The sequence below is a fragment of the Gopherus evgoodei genome, chromosome 1 (assembly GCF_007399415.2).
Source record: "Gopherus evgoodei ecotype Sinaloan lineage chromosome 1, rGopEvg1_v1.p, whole genome shotgun sequence".
NCBI lineage: Eukaryota > Metazoa > Chordata > Testudines > Testudinidae > Gopherus > Gopherus evgoodei.
This window is the reverse complement of record NC_044322.1, coordinates 52,441,239-52,455,859: the sequence shown is the minus strand read 5'-3', so window position 1 is coordinate 52,455,859 and position 14,621 is coordinate 52,441,239. Positions and strand designations below refer to the sequence as shown.

The following is a 14,621-nucleotide window of genomic DNA, read 5'->3' as shown; positions in this document are numbered from 1 at the left end:
TAATTCACATTAATCATTAAGAGGACTGCTTCTCTCCCCTCATTGTGAATTACTTAATTTTGAAAATAAGTGAACAAACAGTGAAAAAGCAGAGTAACACATCACAAAATGTACTTTGTCCAGTTATTCTGAGAGCAGTAGCTTCATTTTAATTATATGTTCTATCATATTTTACTCAGTCATATTTTTAAATTATGACGTTTAGAAATAAATTAATTGAAATGGCTTGAAGACTAAAACATGTTGTATTAATAAAGTTCAATTCATAGTTATCTTTTGAGAAATTGAAACACAAGTAAATAAAATGTAAACAAATTTTGGTGGAGAAAACAGGAATACTCACAATTAGTAACCATTATACTCAGTGGTAAATGTTTGGCAGGGATATGCCCATAATTTCTATACTTGCTGTCATACTCTACATATAGATAAGTCTGAACTAACTGGAATTATTTTTATGGGCATGTTTTTATTATGTTAAATTTGTACATGTAATCATACTTGCAAATCACTAAATTAATAGACAAATTGAACAGTCTTTTAGAAATTTTAACCTTACATAGTCAACCTATAATCGTACAGGAAATAAAAAACTCCAAAGTTTACATTGCAGTAACACACAGCACTATAACCAATTAAATAAAAACCATCAGTATTATATAGGGTTGCTTTTGTTGTTTTTACCTTTGTTAAATTGATCTCTTTGATAACAGATTGGTGGTTATCTACCTTTCCTTTTGCTAAGAATACTTTGCCAAAGGCTCCTTCCCCAATCATTTTAATAATTTCATATTTATCCATGATGTCCTTGTCTTAAAGCAGTGTCTAAAATACAAAAAAAAAGTCCCAAATATGAGGGTTTCAAAGGTAATCGGTATTCTGAAAATATTCTAAGGGATTTCACACATTGCTGAAGTCACAAATTTGAAGAATTTAATCACAATCACAATTGTTGTCACCAACTGGAAACAACGGGATTGGTGTGCCCCGTATTTAATTAAACCAGCTTTTCCAAATGTAAGAATGCTGAGCCCCCCATACCTTCTGGAAAATAAAACCAGTTACAACTCCCTCAGCACCAAGTGGTGTTAGACATCTACTCAAAATGTGCTGAAACTAATTCTATAGGTATTAATGACATCACATGATTTCTCTTTCCTTATAAGCTTCGAGGCTCAGTGAAATAGTTAAAAGCATTAGCACCAAGTATTATCACTGGCATCTGGGTTAGTACCCACTGAAATGAACGTGGACGTTCATACTGCAGCTACCAGACAAACAGGCAGCACTGGCTGCCCCCCACAGCCAGGACTGCGTTTGCAGGGTCTTCTGGCAACCAGCTAGAGAGACTCAGACGCAAGCTAGGCTCTGGGATGGGAGGACCCGCGCTTCGGGAAAGGCGGGATCCGACCGCGGACACCTGTAGCCAGGCCCCAGGCGGGGCTGGGGCAGCCTTGGTTTGCAGCCCCCCCCTACACAAAGTCTCCCTGTTTGCCGCTATTTACAGCCTCTTGGTGCAGTCTGGCGGGGGGGGGGGGAGCGCTCTGCCTCCAGCGCCCCCCCCCCGGGTGCTGTGGAAGCCACGGGGTTATCCCTGAGTCCTCGCCCTGCCCGGCCTCCCCTCCCCGCGCGCTCCGTTGCCATGGGGCCGGGACGCGCCAGACCCGCCGCTCAGCGCGGTCCCTCGTTCAGCCCCCCGCGCGGCGCCGGGCGGATCGAGACCGGGGTGCCCTGTACCTGTGTGCCGCAGCCGGGCCGGGCCCCGCGGCAGTGAGAGCTGCGCGGGGGGGGGAAGCACAAGGAGGAGCCCGGGCTCCCCGAGGGGGGAGGAGCCTGGATAATATAGTGCTCTGACCCCTCCTGGGATTCTCTCAGCGCAGCCCCCTCACCCAGGGGCCAGTGTCCTCACCGCACCCCCATCACTCACTGTTCCCAGCCACTGTGTCCTCACTGCACCCCCATCTCCCAATGCACCCCATCCTCCAATGTCATCACTATACCCTATCACCATACCCTATCACCCAGTGTACGGCATCACTGTCCTCACTGCACTCCCATCACCCAGTGTTCCCACTCCCAGCCACTGTGTCCTCACTGCACCCCCATCTCCCAATGCACCCCATCATCCAGTGTCATCACTATACCCTATCACCCAGTGTACCGCCTCACTGTCCTCACTGCACTCCCATCACCCAGTGTTCCCAGCCACTGTGTCCTCACTGCACCCCCATCTCCCAATGCACCCCATCACCCAGTGTACCACCTCACTGTCCTCACTGCACTCCCATCACCCAGTGTTCCCACTCCCAGCCACTGTGTCCTCACTGCACCCCCATCTCCCAATGCACCCCATCATCCAGTGTCATCACTATACCGCCTCACTGTTCTCACTGCACTCCCATCACCCAGTGTTCCCACTCCCAGCCACTGTGTCCTCACTGCACCCCCATCTCCCAATGCACCCCATCATCCAGTGTCATCACTATACCCTATCACTCAGTGTACCACCTCACTGTCCTCACTGCACTCCCATCACCCAGTGTTCCCAGCCACTGTGTCCTCACTGCACCCCATTTTCAAAAGATCACAAACTGGCTGGAGAGACATAGGCCTTTATTGAAAGTTATTATAGTCCCTAAAGCTACATTCAGGCAAGATCAATTATTTCTACTATAAAACATCTGTATTTTTAATCAAAAAGAAACACCTTGCATATTATTCTTTTAGTGCTACCATTCCTCACTTGCCACACTGTGATCTTTTAAACAGTGTTGCTCTCCCGGGCATTTCTACAGAACAAGCATATATTTAATTTATTATTAAGATATTCAGATTTGTTCATTGGATTGCGGTTTTAATTTTTATCAAGTATATTTTTTCTCCATTCTGATGTGTATGAAACTTACACATTCAGAACTAATCAACTTGAAAACTGTTGATTTAGCAGTAAAAAAATTAAAATCCAAATTTGGATTACATACATTTAACAACTGTAATTTATATATTGTACATATAATTGTTATATTATATATTCAGTCACTGTATGTGGCCATCATCTTCAATTCAGATACCCAGTCAGGATCATCTTCCTCTTCAAAATCCCTAAAAACAGATTAAAAGAATAAATTCTCAAATCTAAAATTATACAGTCATAAAAATCTTGACTACTATTTTTCCTTCTTCCACAATTATCCCATGTATCACATTGAATTACAGTCAAAATAATCTAATTACAAAAGGTATATTCCTTACACCTTTGTGATTAGGGAATGGAAAGGTATTTTTTGAATTCATTCCAATTATAGCTTTCATAAGAAAACAAAGAGAAGGTCCCAGATCTACAAAAGGGACTAAGGTGTTGCAATGCTGAGCATCATGGCATCTAACTTTTAAGCACCTAGAAAATTACATGAACAACACTGTGATCCAGAAAGCCTGAGTTAGATATCTATGCTCTCATATAATGAATGGGGAGAGATAGGTGGCTTAGAACGTGATCCGCAAAGCCAGTATGCTAGGCAGAGAGCCACATAAATAAAAAAACGGGAGAAGCCAACAAGAGGAGCGTGTGCTAAGCCTTTCAGAAAGCCTTTGATAAGGTCCTTCATCAAAAACTCTTAAGCAAACTAAGGCCTCGTCTACACTACAGGAGAAATTCAATCTAAGCTACGCAATTTGAGTTACAGTGAATAGTGTAACTCAAATCGACATATCTTAGATCAACTTACTGGGGGGGTCTACATTATGCAATGTCAATGGGAGATGCTCTCCCATCGACTCTCCCTACTCTTCTCTATCCAGTGGAGTACAGGAGTCGCTGGGAGATCGATCTGCAGTCGATTTAGCGGGTCTTCACTAGACTCACTAAATCAACTGCCAGTGCACCACTCGCCCCTCCCTAGATCACCCGTAAGTATAGACAAGCACTAAGCAGACATGGGATAAGAGGGAAGGTCCTCTCATGGATTAGTAACTGGTTAAAAGACAGGAAACAAAAAGTATGAATAAACTGTCAATTTTCATAATGGAGAGAGGTAAATAGCAGGGTCCCCCAGTTATCTGTACTGGGACCTGTGTTGTTTAACATACTCATAAATGATCTGGAAAGGGGAGTGAACAGTCAGCTGGCAAAATTTGTAGACAATATAAAATTACTCAAAAAAGCTGACTTCGAAGAGAAAGGGATCCCACTAAACTGGGTGACGGGGCAACAAAATGGCAGATGAAATTCAAATGTTGATAAATGCAAAGTAATGCACATTAGGAAAAATAATCCCAGCTATACAAACAAAAAGATGGGGTGTAAATTAGCTATTATTGCTCAAGAAAGAAGTGATTAGGGGTGTGGAACAGCTTCCATATGAGAAGAGAGAAAAAAGATTGGACTGTTCATCTTAAAAAAGAGATGACTAAAAGGGAGATATGATAGAGGTCTATAAAATAATGAATGGTGCGGCAAAAGTAAATGGGGAAGTGTTATTTACCCCTTCATACACCACAAGAACTAGGGGTCACCCAATGAAATTAATAGGCAGCAGGTTTAAAAAACAAACAAAATGAAGTGCTTTTTCATACAACACTCAGTGAACCTGTAGAACTTGCTGCCATGTGATGTGGTGAAAACCAAAAGTATAACTGGGTTAAAAACAAATTAGATAAGTTCATGGATGACAGGTTCACCAATGGTTATCAGCCAAGATGGTCAGGGATGCAATTCCAAACCTCTAACTGCCAGAAACTGGGACTGGACAATAGGGGATGCATCACTTAATAATTGCCCTGTTCTGTTCATTCCCTCTGAAGCGTCTGGCACTGGCCACTGTCAGAAGACAGGATACTGGGCTAGATGACCATTGGTCTGACCCAGTATGGCCGTTCTTATGTCAATACTGAACAACAGTAAGGAAATCTGTAATTTATTTAATTTTGACATCACTGGTATGTATAAATATGGTACTTATTAGCGAATGCATAAGTGGTACTATAAAGAGGAAAAAAGGTTCAAAATATAAAATAATAATTTGGGAGAGAAAACAGAGATGTATAAGTAAAAAATCAGAAATGTCCAAAGTGTCCAAACAGTGTAGGTGGGTGTCATAAACAGATAAGTAAGAGTTAATAGAACAGAAGTACTTCATTTCTCTTTTGCCTGTAAAGAGTTGACAAGATCAGTGAGCCAGGCTGTCACCTGACCAGAGGACCTATCAGAGGACAGGATACTTTCAAATCTTGAGGGAGGGAAGTTTTGTGTGTGCTGTTAGATTTTGGTTGTTGTTCACTCTGGGGGCTCAGAGGAACCAGACGTGCAACCAGGTTTCTCTCCAATCTCCCTGATACAGGTTCTTATAGATTCAAAATAGTGAGTACTAGGTGCTAAGGTGAGTTAGGCTTATGCTTGTTTCTTTATTTGCAAATGTGTATTTGGCTGGAAGGAGTTCAAAGGTGTATTTGGTTGGAAGGAGTTCAAATTGGTATTTTGCTAAAAAGATTTTAATTTGTACTTAAATACTTAGGCTGGGAGGATAGTTCCAGTGTCTATTGCTGAAAGACCCTGTACTTATTCCATTTTAAATTTACAAAGAATTTTTACTGTTTTTCTCTCTTTAATTAAAAGTTTCTTGTTTAAGAACCTGATTGTTTTTTTATTCTGGTGTGAGACCCCAGGGGACGGGGTCTGGATCCACCAGGGAATTGGTGGGGAGAAAGGAGGGAAGGGGGAGAGAGAGGCTAATTTCTCTGTGTTACGATTACTGTCTCTCTCAGGGAGAATCTGGGAAGGGAAGAGAGAAGGAGGGGGGAAGGTGCATTTTCCTCTCTGTTTTAAGATTCAAGGAGTTTGAATCATAGTGATCTTCCAGGGTAACCCAGGGAGGGGAAGCCTGGGAGAGGCAATGGTGAGGGAAAGGGTTTACTTTTCTTGTGTTAAGATCCAGAGGGTCTGGGTCTTGGCAGTTCCCGGGCAAGGTTTTGGGGGACCAGAGTGTACCAGGCACAGGAATTCCTGGTTGGTGGCAGCGCTACAGGTTCTAAGCTGGTAATTGAGCTTAGAGGAATTCATGCTGGTACCCCATCTTTTGGACGCTAAGGTTCAGAGTGGGGAATTATACCATGACAGTGGGCATCACACACTCTAAGGCCATTCAATAGTCTCGGGATCAGCAGTGTGGAGTCTGAAAAGTCCTACTGACAGACCAGCAAGAGATAAGTAGCCATTCAGTAGACATGCGGCATCCTAAACCACACTGCAGCCATACGACAACTGTTCCTGAGGCTCTAGGTGTGCTCACTTGCCACACATCTCACCACTTCACATCTGAAATGGCTGCACTTGCACCAGAGATAGCATGGCAGGCAGCTTGAAGGCAGATGGGCATGTCTTCACTAGCAATGTTAAAGTGCTGTCCGCGGCAGCGTTTAATATGGGTGTGTAGTTACGGCATAGCGCTTGAAGAGTGATAAAAAAACCACCCCCACAAGGGGAACAGCTCCCAGCACTGCTGCACTGTCTACACTGGCACTTTACAGAGCTGAAACTTGCAGCTCTCAAGGGGAAGGGTGTCACGTCACACCCCTGAGTGAGAAAGATGCAGCACTGTAAAGTGCCAGTGTAGACAAGCCCTTAGTCTCTCATCAGGCTGAGTGATGAGGAAGGAGTTTATTACAGTGGGAACAGCTCATTCCCATTTGGCTCACCACAATGTGGCAAGTATGGGAAATATAGTAATGAAAAAGTATTTTGAATTTTATACTTTAGTAGCAATAAATGTGGTCAGATAAAAGAGGCATGAATTTATATGCTGAAAAATGATAAAACATTCCAGGTTTTCAAGAGAAAAGGTTATTTTTGAGCAATTGCTCTAACAAATCTAAAGAAAACCATGAGAGCTGAATATAATTTTTAAGCTGTGCTGGAACATACGTGTCTTCTTCATCAGATCTTGGTTCAAGCCTCTCAGGATCCATTATAATGGCTTCACCTTCACCATCTATTTCATCAGATACTTTGGTTTCCTCAGAGAGTGGACCTCTCAATAAGTCTTCAGAGACTTTGAAGCAAAGGCGGGGGGGAGAAAGGGAACCCACAATAATTTAGTGTGAAAAAAGAAAGCTAAAAGTGTTTCAGAACCAAAATGAAATGTCAACAAAATTCACACCTCCCAATGTCAGTCCCCCAAGTTTTGAATATTGATTCTAAATTCTTTCTACAGCCCACTTTGTTAACGCCTCCAACCAAACTAAGCTCCATAAAACATAAAGTTTGTCTTCACTGCAATTAACCCAAATTATAACTTGAGCGTTGCCTTTAACTTGCGTTCCATTTACACACAAAACCCCTTAATTTGAGTGTGGTAGTATTTTTATTTGAGCTGACAAGCCTTTTAGCTACAGCTCGAGTTAGCACAATTATTCAGCTGCTAACACAATTGCTCTGTGTTGCTAATACAATCACTCTGTGCAATAAACCAATCATTTTGTGCAGCTAAGGGTATGTCCACACAGCCAATGTTAAAGCAGCAGCGCTTTAACATGGCTGTGTAGTCATGGCTCCAGTGCTGGAAGAGAGATCTCCCAGCCCTGTAATAAAACCACCTCTGTGAGGGGAATAGCTCCCAGCACTAGAGTACTAGCAACACTGCCAATTTAAAGTGCATCGCTCAGGGGGCTGTTTTTTCACACCCCGAGCAAAGAAAGTTTCAGCACTGTGAGTGACAGTGTAGACAAGACCTAAGTGTTGTTTTGCAGCATGGTTGCTTTGACTTGAGCTAGGCTAACTCAAGACAAGTTAATTTGGATGTAGCTAATTCGAGTTAATCCTGCAGTGAAGACATAGTTATTGGTAATATTCACCCTATCTTACTCCTGGGGGAATTCTATGTCACTGCGCAATGCAGAATTTTGCAGAAATTAACGTTGTGTGTGCAGAATTTCCTTTCCCCCACAGAAATGGGTTGCAGCACTGCTGGCCACCATGAGGGGCTGCTGGACCTGGCAGAGCCCAGCTCACACACAGAAGACACTGCAGGGGAGGGACAGGGAGTTAGAGGCTTCCTGGCTGCTAGAGTTCGCATGCCCTGAGGGAAGGAGAGGGTAGCACTCAGGAAAGTCTGTGCAAGCCTGGGACCAAGCATCAGGCCTGTTTCTCCCTCTGGATCCCTGGACTCCGGGGCAGGAGGGAGGCTGGGGGACATGGCTAGGCTCTGGGGAGGGGGAGAGGGTGGGTGTCTGGGCTCAGGGGGTACAAATATCTGGGCAAGGGAGGGCCCTGCAGCTGGGCTTGGAGGGGAGGGGGGAATGGGTATCTGGACAAAGGGGGGGCCCGCAGCTGGGCTCGGGGGCCCTACAGCTGGGTTCTGGGGTGGGGGAGAGGGTATGGGTATTTGGGCCAGGGGCCCCACAACTGGCTCTGGGGAGGAGGGGGTTTGGGTGTATTGGCTGGGGGTTGGCACCACAGCTGGGCTATTGCGGAGAGGGGTTTGTAGGGTCTGGCCCCCTGCCTGGGCTCTGGGGGTGGAGGGGTGAGGGGGAGAGAAGGAGACAGAGAAACAGGAATTGGGTTGTCACAGGGGTTTCTTTAACTCTCTACTCCTGGGGGAAAATGTGTGTGTGTCTGTATTGTTAAATATTTGCTGATAGGTATTTTGAAATAAATTACCAAAATAATTGAAACTAGTGTGATTATCTAGTGTTATTTTGACAAACACAATTTGCAGAATTTTGCAGAATTTTAATTTTTTGGCACAGAATGTCCGCAGGAGTAATCTACTGCAGGTAGCCCATGTGAAGGCCTTCCCACCACTCACGTTCAAAGAACGTTTTTCTATTGGGTGAATTTCATCTTATGTTTTTGCAGGGCTACACACATCCCAAGACAAAGTACACATACTGCCAAAATCGGGCTCCATGGTCCAAGAACTCTCATTTCTCAGGCCAATTAGCTTGTCTGAATTTAGCTCTCTCAAATTAACAACCTCTCACTGCTACCATATGAGAAATCAACCAACATCAGCACATTCATAGATTTTAAGAGAGGAGACCACTATGATCATCTAGTCTGAAACTCCACACAACACAGGCCAAAAATATCACTTATCAAATCGTGTCTCTAGCTCAGATTTCTGGTTGAGCTATACATATATTTCAGAAATCATTCAATCTATATTTAAAGAGTTCAAGTGACGGAAAATCCACCAAATCCCAAGGTAAGCTGTTCCAATGACTACTTACTCTCACTGTTATGTATATTTTATTTTGTCTGAATTTATCTAGCTTCACTTCCCAGCCATTGGATCTCATTGTCCCTTTATCTGTCCCTCTGCTATAAGAAATCTTCTCCCATGTAGTACTCCTAGACCTCTTAGCATTCTCTTTGGTAACTAATAAATTGAGCTTAAGTCTCTCACTGTAAGGCAGGTTTTTCAAAATTCAGATCATACTTGTAACTTTTTCCTTAACCCTTTCTTCATTTTTAAATGTGGACAAGCAAAGAAGTATGATGTCAAATCATAAAATGGACACAAAGAAAGACATTCTCCTTATGCCTACAGCATCAGTACAGGCTGTTACACTCTGTTAAATGAGTAGTTAAACAAGATAATAAAGCAATCTGCAAAAGAATGCAAGATAGAATCAGAATCTGGCACCTGGTCTACACCTAAAAACTATATCAATCTAGCTACATTTCTCAAAGCTGTGAAAAATTTCAAGCCCTGAGTGACACAGTTAGGTCAGCCTAACTGCCATTGTAGATGCAGCTAGGTCAACGGAAGAATTCTTCTGTCGGCCTACTTACCATCTCTCCAAGGTTGTGGATTTACTGCAGCAACAGAAATATCCTTTCCGCCGTTGTAGCGAATGTCTACACTACAGCAGCGTAGGTGCAGCACAGTAATGCTTGTAGTATAGACATACCTGGGGCCAGGGCTTCCCAAAGCTCTGCCACTTGTACTAAAAAAGCAGCAAATCTGGTAGAAGAAATTCTTTTATACCTTCCAGAAGGCTGCCCTCAACATGGCCACCACAAATGGTAGGTGAAAGTGTGTGGTAAAGAGATTTACCACACAGCTGCAAGTCTGTACGTACATTTCTCTCATTTGTTTTTAAATAGTCTAATTTTGTTTAATAAAATTATTTTAAAATAAATCTGCTGCGATTTTGAAAGTCAAGCATATAAATAATGCTATATAATGAAAAACTTTGATCACTATGGATCTGATTTTCAAAATGTCAGTTTGCCTGCAGACTCAGGATTTACCTGGTTTATAGATTGTGTAGGTTTTAAATGCCAAGCTGATATCAGCATTCTTGAGAATATTCATCAAGGTGTGAGGAGTTTTCTTTGAGCCACTGCTGCGTGGTTATCTTCACTATATTTTATAAACAGCCACCTAGTAAAAACATCACTAGCAAATCATTGATCATTAGCAAATCATACCCTGAAACATCCTATCTACATAAGATACCATTAATAAAATGAATTATAGAGATATTACTAGAGAAATAACGAGGGGTGTGGTCTGGAGATTTGAGCTTGTAGCATTATTGCCCAGCTCGCCAAACCACATACTCCTTCAGTTGGTGACCTGATGCTGACTGTGTGAGGCCCTAGAGCAGAATGAGGGTACTGAAGCAGCAAGAGATTCTGGATTCTATCAGGAAGCCAGCAGAAGCCAGGACCAAGTGCAGAGACTTAGCATCTCTGCCTGGACATCATGTGCCTCTATGAATCTCTCAGGATGGAGCCCGAGGGGCCAGTTCTAACAAAGAAGAAAAACTCACTCCTATAGCAGAAATCAAGGGGAAATGCACAAGTCCAAACATGTTTAGTTTCCATTTCATGGCTTGGTGCATCATCTGCTCCCCTAACTTTGGAATTTTCTGACCATTCATATTTTGATTTGTAATCAATAGTAATGCTAATTTTCACATTTATTTATAATATACATTTATCCATAATAATAACTATAGTCCTATAAGCATGAACAAGGCATCCATTACTGCAGTATGTGGGTGCACTGTACAGGTAAAATTTGTACATTTTTCAGTAAAATGTCTGTGCTGAAGTGTTCCTGTTGAGAGTTATCATCACAGCAGGACATAGAAAGAGAGAGTCTCTGAGATACAGTAATTAGAGCCTAGGCCATTTCAGCCTTTGTCAACAATAACCAGCACTTGAATTACCTGCACATTAATTGAAAACAGCACAGAATCTGAAGCACAAATATGACATGCTCCCACCAGCCTACCCTACTCAAAAGATGGGCAGCTGAATTCTGCATCAGCTGAATCTTATAAGTAGCTCTCAAGGTTAGCTCAATGTAGAGCAGTGCTTCTAAAAGTCGGGCTGCCGTTTGTTCAGGAGAAAGCCCCTCGTGGTCTGGGACGGTTTGTTTACCTGCCACGTCCACAGGTTCAGACGATCTTGGCTCCCACTGGCTGCAGTTCGCCACTCCAGGCCGATGGGGGCTGCGGAAAGGGCGGCCAGCACATTCCTCAGCCCGCGCCGCTTCCTGCAGCCCCCACTGGCCTGCAGCAGTGAACTGCCCCGCCAGGGCTTTCCCTAACAAGCGGCGGACTGGCTTTGAGAAGCACTGATGTAGAGCATCTTAAAGTGGTTTAGCTTCATGTAACAGGGACATAACTGTGGTCAAGGCACAATCTCTTCGTCAAACACAGATGATGACCATTTTGCTGTCAACACTGCTTTTTCCACTTGTGGCTCTTTCCAACACTGCTAGCATCTATCTCAGACTTTTCAAATCACACTTTAAAGGTCAGACCCCTATTCTCTTCTGCACTGTTTACTACTTCAAATCCTTATTGGTATGGTGGTTTTTGTCATTATTAGATACCCCTTGCATAGTGCCATCATTTTCTAAAAAATCATTTTTTATAACACCATTAAGAAGTCTGTGCATTTCTTGTATGAAAAACAAATAAAAGTCAACTGTAAATACATTTAGTCTGATCTTACTTTCATCCTCCTCAGCTGTAAAACTGGAAGAAAGCAAGGATGCATTTTCCAGGACATTTACCACTGTATTTGACTCTCCCCTTTCCCAATGTTTTCTGTGGGGACTTGGCAAATTCGCATTCTTTGGGGGGACTTCACAGTTTTCTAATGAAAAAGAAAAAGTTGATTACTAGCTTCTAACACATTTCCATGCTCAAACAAAATACTATAAAGAGCAATAAAGTACTCTAGCAACATTGAGATTGGGCACTATGGGTCAAAATTTGGACTTAATGGAAGTGGGTGCAACTCCAATTTGGTCCCATGTGTCTGTTTATTTTTATTACAGCAATTGTTTGTTTTCAAAGAACCTGCTTTTCTAACATTGTGGGAAAGACTTTAATCTGAAATATACAATAATCACTGTATCTCAAAAAGTTTGCAGGCAAGTGTACTGGCACCTTTTTCTGTAATTATAGTGCTGTGTACTCCATGTTTTTAAGTTAAAGATTTGGCTGTATGTACAGCAGATCAGCATCACTATAAATAAGAGAATGCATAAGACTTAGAATTCAATATACATTACCCTCTTCACCAGCACCCTTTTGCTTCAGTGTCCTCTCACTCAAGCGCTTGGTAATGTTCTCCAGTTTTGAATTGCTACCTGTACTACTTTGATCTTCATATTGCTTTAAAAGGTCCAAGGACAGCATTAATCATTACTTGTATTGTTAAAGCAATTAAACAATAATCCTTGCAAGTCTTTTTTTGGTACATTTTGGACAAAAATACTAGTTAAGTATAGTAAAGTTAATAACAGCGACACCAAACCAGCCATTGCACTGCACTTCCTATACCCCATTTCATACTGTATGTCCCTTCTTGAGAGAGAGTTAGGATTTTTGACAGCAAGCACAAATTTACTTATGTAGAGCTATGCATCTTTAAAAAAATTTTAAGCAGAAGCAAAATAATGGAGAATGAATAGATGCAGCTGGATTGGATGAATGAATAGGAATTGAGATGGAGAACAACAAGGTGCACTCAAACAGGAAGCTCCCAGATTGACAGGTCCAATTAAGAAATTCAGCCAGGGAAAGGAAGTGAGCCCTATTGGCAACATGTCTCTTTTCTATTTTGAAAAATATAGTCACTGGGGATGGTGTAGGCTCTGCTAAAATTTGCTCAGAAGTGCTCTTTCAGCCATTTATAACTTACTTAATTTAATTTAATTACACTCACCCCAAATAAAGCATGGGCACTAGTTCTCAGTGAGGCTATGCCAAACCGTTTCTGCTGTGGCTTGTTCAATGTTTTTGTTTTTAGAGCAAAATGGGTATGTGTATTTTTATCCACTGTCTCATAACTCAAACAATTGGAGGGATTTTCACTAAAACTAAAATAAAATCCACCTCTAGGACGGGACTAAACATGGAAAACGCAAGACCCTAAACCAAAATTTCAGAAAGCCACAAGGATATGAAGCTGAGATTATATCAGAAAATGTTGCAATTTTAACTGTAGCAGATGGACAGTACCTACTATATCAGATACACCTCTACCCCGATATAACACGACCCAATATAACATGAATTCGGATATAACGCGGTAAAGCAATGCTCCGGGGGTGGGGTGCGAGGCTGCACGCTCCAGCAGATCAAAGCAAGTTTGATATAAAGCAGTTTCACCTATAACACGGTAAGATTTTTTGACTCCCGAGGACAGCATTATAATCGGGGTAGAGGTGTATGTGGGTGACATGTTTATATAAATACCACCACAATTCACTTCACTGCTGATCTAGCAGCCTATGGATTATTAATACAGTAACTAGTCAGCAACAACAATTTGCTATATGTTATTTTAAAAAATAGGGATTATATTTGTATTCATATTTGAGTACTTACTCCATTATTAGAATGTCCACTTGTTCTGACAGCACCTGATAAATTAATGGACATGTTCAAAAATTAAATCCACATTTGAGATAAGCAGCTGAAGTGGTGCTCTTGAAGGTAAGAAATTAACACCACTGAGCCAGGCATTTTGAAGGAAAATTCTGTGAAAGCTTCTTCACTGCTCTGCCAATATACCTCAGTCCAGTGGTGAATTGGAGCCGGTTTGGAACCGGTTGTTAAATTTAGAAGCCGGTGTAGAACTGGTTGCTAAAGGAGTGGCCCAGCTTCCCCAGGCGCCAATTTAAAGGGCCTGGGGCTCCAAGCAGGGGCTGGAGCCCCAGGCCCTTTAAATTGCCACCAGAGCCCTGCTGCTGGAGCCCTGGGGTAGGGCTGCGCGGCTCTGGGGGCTATTTAAAAAGTCCGGGGCTCCTGCTGCTTCTACCGCCCCGGGCCTTTAAATAGCTGCCAGAGCTCTGTTACTACTCCAGGGTTCCAGCGGCTTTCTAAAGGACCAGGGGAGTAGAAGCAGGGGAGCCGCAGGCCCTTTAAATAGCCCCCAGAGCCCTGGAGTGGCAGGGGGCTCCGGGGGCTATTTAAAGGGCCAGGGCTCCAGCTGCCTCTGCCACCCCAGTCCTTTAAATAGCCACCAGAGCCCTGCCACTTCCCCAAGGCTCCAGCAGCTATTTAAAGGGCCGGGGTGGTAGAAGCAGGGGAGCCCCGGCCCTTAAAATAGCCCTTAGAGCCCCAGACTGCTGCTGCTACCCAAGTGGGGG

The 14,621-nt window shown here is 42.9% G+C and overlaps 2 protein-coding genes across 2 annotated transcripts in view; both read right to left on the bottom strand.

The window, feature by feature from the left end:
• The window catches only part of LOC115652324 (serine/threonine-protein kinase Nek5-like), a 41,560-nt gene extending 39,775 nt beyond the window's left edge, over positions 1–1,785 (bottom strand). Inside the window, exons 1-2 of the mRNA XM_030564249.1 lie at positions 1,738–1,785; positions 685–825 (exon numbers count right to left, since the gene is read on the bottom strand). Coding sequence (XP_030420109.1) covers positions 685–801 — 117 coding nt within the window. The 5' untranslated portion in view covers positions 802–825; positions 1,738–1,785. The remainder of the gene's footprint in view (positions 1–684; positions 826–1,737) is intronic.
• A 9,786-nt stretch (positions 1,786–11,571) lies between these two features.
• On the bottom strand, positions 11,572–14,045 carry LOC115652318 (serine/threonine-protein kinase Nek3-like). The gene is made up of 3 exons (XM_030564236.1): positions 13,858–14,045; positions 12,537–12,639; positions 11,572–12,115 (listed from the first exon to the last, which is right to left on the bottom strand). Exons 1-3 carry the CDS (start codon positions 13,909–13,911, stop codon positions 11,802–11,804), a joined length of 471 nt encoding a protein of 156 aa, XP_030420096.1. The 5' UTR covers positions 13,912–14,045; the 3' UTR covers positions 11,572–11,801.
• Positions 14,046–14,621: the final 576 nt, after the last annotated feature.

What these genes read in the sequence shown, in the direction of transcription:
- LOC115652318 (XM_030564236.1), bottom strand. Translation starts at nt 13,911, where the DNA reads ATGTCCATTAATTTATCAGGTGCTGTCAGAACAAGTGGACATTCTAAT. An exon ending in GTGGACATTCTAATAATGGA is followed by an intron (nt 12,640 to 13,857) that starts GTAAGTACTCAA and finishes GACCTTTTAAAG; the next exon opens with CAATATGAAGATCAAAGTAG. An exon ending in AAAGGGTGCTGGTGAAGAGG is followed by an intron (nt 12,116 to 12,536) that starts GTAATGTATATT and finishes CTTTTTCATTAG; the next exon opens with AAAACTGTGAAGTCCCCCCA.